We start from the raw sequence: 4354 nt of genomic DNA on the forward strand, positions 1-4354 counted from the left end.
TTTTAACTCTATTTCTGCTTTTTGTTACTCCTCTCTTTGGCTGGAAAAATGGCTGTGTTTTTCTGTGGCTATGTACTGACCTAACATAATCGCAAGGTGTGCTTTCGCCGTAAATCCTTTTTGAAATCAGACACCTTGGCTGGATTAACGAGAAGTTTCTCTTTAAAATGGTGTATAATACTTGTATGTTTGAGGAATTTTAATTATGAGATTTCTGTTGTTTTGAATTTGGCACCCTGCAATTTCACTGGCTGTTGGTTAGGTGGGACGCTACCGTCCCACATATCCCAGAGAAGTTAAGGGAAAGAGGTACTGTACCTGCCGCCTCCAGGGCCATCCTCATCTCATAGGAACTCATGGTGCCTGACTTGTCCAGGTCATACTGACGGAATACAGTCTGGTGGAGGGATGGAGACAGAGAGAGAGAGAGAGAGACAAGGAGAGAAAGAGAGACAGAGCGAGAGAGAGAGGGAGATGAGGCAGAGAGAGAGAGACAAGGAGAGAGAGACAGAGACAAGGAGAGACAGAGAGAGAGAGAGAGAGAGGCAAAGGCAGAGAGGGACAGAGATTGCGAGAGAAACGAGTGAAATGCTCTACCGAGACTGAACATGGAACTAATGACGAGAGCGAAGGCTCAGTTCAAGTGAATGAAGTAAGTGAATAGGAGAACAGGATTTTCAGCTCGGCTCACCAGGTATCGTTTAATCTTCTCCCACAGCACGTGGAACTCGGCCAGTCCCAGTTTACCACTACCATCAGTCTGAAGGACACGGTCAAGGAACCCTGTTCATACAGACAGTCACAGAGAAAGACAGACCAGACAGAGAGACCAGACAGACATCGAAAGACCAGAAAGATGGGACTAGTACTGTATAAAGAATTGATTGAAGTACACCAAGGATACATCCATCAGGTTGATCATAGTGCGACAAGCTTCTGGTCCAAATCCATCTGTCTTCAGATCTTTGTCTGTATGTGTATGTGTGTGTGTGTGTGTGTGTGTGTGAGAGTGTGAGACAGAGAGACAGAGAACAAGAGATTTATACGCATCTGTAAAATCCAAATCTGCCTGGAAGGACTGACAGTGTGGGTCTCAGGTCGAAGGATTGTGAAAGATCTCGAGTAGACTCACATATAGAGAGATACAGTGCATTCAGAACGTATTCAGACATTTTTATAAATGATTTGCAAATAAAAAAACACCTTTCCTAGTTAAATAAAGGTTCAATAAAAAACCTAAGTATTCAGAMCTTTTGCTATTAGACTCGAAATTGACATCAGGCGCATCCTGTTTCCATTGATCATCCTTGAGATGTTTTCTCAACTTGATTGTTGTGCGCCTGTGGTAAATGTAATTGGTTGGGCATTATTTGGAAAGGCACACACCTGTCTATGTAAGGTCCCACAGTTGGGAGTGCATGTCAGGGAAAACCAAACACGAGGTCGAGAGATGGTCCATAGAGCTCCGGACAGGATTGTGTCAAGGCACTGATCTGTGGAAAGAGTACCAAAAATGTGTGCAGCATTGAAGGTCCCAAGAACAAGTGGCCCCATCATTCTTAAATGGAAGAAGTTTGGAACCAAGACTGTTCTAGAGCTTCTAGAGCTGGCCAGGCAAATGAGCAATCGGGGAGAGAAGGACCTTGGTAAGGGAGGTGACCAAGAACCAAATGGTCTCCTGACAGAGCTAGAGTGCTTCTTGGAGATGGTGTCACGTCCTGACCCATAGTGCTTATGTGTTTTGCTGTTTTAGTGTTGGTCAGGACGTGAGCTGGGTGGGCATTCTATGTGTGTGTCTAGTTTGTCTGTTTCTGTGTTCGCCTAATATGGTTCTCAATCAGAGGCAGCTGTCAATCGTTGTCCCTGATTGAGAATCATATATAGGTGGCTTGTTTTGTGTTGGGTTTTGTGGGTGGTTGTTTTATGTTCTGTGTCTTGTCTGCACCAAAAAGGACTGTATCGGTAAAACCACGTTTGTTTTTTTGTAAGTGTTCACGTTTTCGTCTATCATTAAATATGTTGAACACGGATAAGCTGCGTCTTGGTCCGAATCCCTGCTACACCTCCTCTTCAAGACGAAGAGGAGGAAGGTGCCGTGTTACAAGATGGGAGAACTTTGCAGGACAACCATTCTTCAGATCCACCAATCAGGCTTTATGGTAGAGTGGCAGACAAAAAGCCACTCTCAGTAAAGGCACATGACACCTACTTGCAGCTTGCCAAAAGCACTAAATACTGTAGACATGAAAACACGATTCTCTGGTTAATGAAACCAAGATTGAACTCTTTGGCATGAATGCAAAGCATCCATCTAGGGGAAACCTGGCACCATACCTACAGTAAAGCATGGTGGTGGAGCATCATTCTGTGGGATGTTTTTTAGCGGCAGGGACTGGGAGACTAGTCAGGATCGAGGGAAAGATGACGGAGCAAAGTACAGAGAGACCTTGATGAAAACTCTCTCCAGAGTGCTCAGACCTTAGACTGGAGGAAGGTTCATCCACAGGACAAACAACCTAAGCACACAGCCAAGACAACGCAGCAGTGGCTTTCAGGACAAGTCTCTGAATGTCTGTAAATGTGATATTTCTTTTTTATTTATAATAAAGGTGCAAAAATAAAAAATAATGTTTTGCTTTGTCATTATGGGGTATTTTGTGTAGATTGGTGAGGAGAAGATATATAATTTATAAGAGTAAGCGTGTAACGTAACAAAATGGGAAAAAGTCGAGTCTGAATACTTTTCCGAATGCGCTGTAATAAGCCACATACTATGTTTAATTCTATTCCTAGGGACTCACGCTTGCTGATGATCCTGTTGAGTATGGTCTGYAGCTCTGTGGCACTGATCTCCATGTCCTGTGCACACAGAAACAGAACATGAGGAAATACTACATTTCCCATCAGCCCATTCGCCCTGCTGTCCCCTCACTTCCCCCTCCCTAGTCTCCTCACCTCCCCAGCCAGCTGTCTGAACAGACTCTTGAAGCCAGCGTCAATCTGGCTCTCGTCCAGCTGAGACTGAAACAGAGATACAGAGGAACGTCAACTCTTCTTTCTTGTTGGTAGTACTGGTGTTGGCATGTTACAGTATGGGCTTGTTTATCAAACAGGGTTCTCCACGGTCTGCATCTGAAATGGAACACGACTCCCCACATAGTGCACTACTTTTGACCAGAGCCCTAGTCAAACGTAACACACTATATGGGGAATAGGGTGCCATTTCAGCTCTTGTCTCTTCCCCTCACCTCTGCAGGAAGTTCAGCTGTGACGTCATCATCCAGCTCCCTAACACAGACAGAAAAGAACACTAGTATCAATGTCATTACATTAAATTCATTGCCTTTCTACCGTCCATAATCTCCATCCCCTCATATGTCCTGTTCACCACTCTGTTTCCCTATTACTCACTCTGAGTTAGCTGGTTTCTCAGAGAAGACCCTGAGGACAAAGTCTCCCTCCTTCTGGGGTTCGAAGGTGGAAGGGACGATGATGTACTCCCCGGCGGGCAGCTGGAAGCGAGAGCTCACCTCTCTCAGGTTGATGAAGAGCTCAGAGCGGGCGCTGGAACCRTGCGTCAGGAAGAAATCTCTCTTCAGGTGGATGCCTGATCTACCCACGTACTGAGAGGACAGAGAGAGCAAGGGGGAAAATGCTGTGAGGTGAACTCACTAACCCCTGAACTCTAACCTCTAACCCCTGATCTGCCCATATACTAAAGGACAGAGGGCAGGGGAAAGCAGTATGAGTGAGTTAGTTAAACTAGGTGAACCTAACCCATGTACTGATAGGATGGCGAGAAGGGAAAGCTCTGTGTGTGAATTTGTTTAATGACCTCTAACCCCTGTCCCGCCCACATACTGAGAGGACAGAGACAAACGGAAAGCAACCCTGACCTCTAATCCCTGACTTTATGTCTATGCTACCATAGAAATTAGGAGAATGCTACCATGCATCTCCATATGAGACAATTGGCTGTGAGCCTAAGCACAAGCTACATTGACCTTTGAGACATGCAGGTCAATATAGGCCTTTTGGCTACATTCTTAATCACTGTCCAACAGGTTTCTATGCACGTGCCCAACGGTTTTAATGCACTGTCCAACAGGTTCTTAATGCACTGTCCAACAGGTTCTTAATGCATTGTCCAACAGGTTTTAATGCACTGTCCAACAGGTTCTTAATGCACTGTCACAGGTTCTAATGCACTGTCCAACAGGTTTTAATGCACTGTCCAACAGGTTTTAATGCACTGTCCAACAGGTTTTAATGCACTGTCCAACAGGTTCTTAATGCACTTGTCCACAGGTTCTTAATGCACTGCCCAACAGGTTCTTAATGACTGTCCAACAGG

At 45.1% G+C, this 4354-nt stretch overlaps 1 protein-coding gene across 1 annotated transcript in view; it reads right to left on the reverse strand.

The window, feature by feature from the left end:
- Positions 1 to 186: 186 nt before the first annotated feature.
- The window catches only part of capn1 (calpain 1), a 33509-nt gene continuing 29341 nt past the window's right edge, over positions 187 to 4354 (reverse strand). Inside the window, exons 13-19 of the mRNA XM_023971364.3 lie at positions 3412 to 3623; positions 3249 to 3288; positions 2956 to 3021; positions 2802 to 2859; positions 905 to 969; positions 692 to 760; positions 187 to 397 (exon numbers count right to left, since the gene is read on the reverse strand). Coding sequence (XP_023827132.2) covers positions 245 to 397; positions 692 to 760; positions 905 to 969; positions 2802 to 2859; positions 2956 to 3021; positions 3249 to 3288; positions 3412 to 3623 — 663 coding nt within the window. The 3' untranslated portion in view covers positions 187 to 244. The remainder of the gene's footprint in view (positions 398 to 691; positions 761 to 904; positions 970 to 2801; positions 2860 to 2955; positions 3022 to 3248; positions 3289 to 3411; positions 3624 to 4354) is intronic.

The sequence above is a fragment of the Salvelinus sp. IW2-2015 genome, linkage group LG3, assembly GCF_002910315.2.
Source record: "Salvelinus sp. IW2-2015 linkage group LG3, ASM291031v2, whole genome shotgun sequence".
NCBI classification, from domain to species: Eukaryota; Metazoa; Chordata; class Actinopteri; order Salmoniformes; family Salmonidae; genus Salvelinus; species Salvelinus sp. IW2-2015.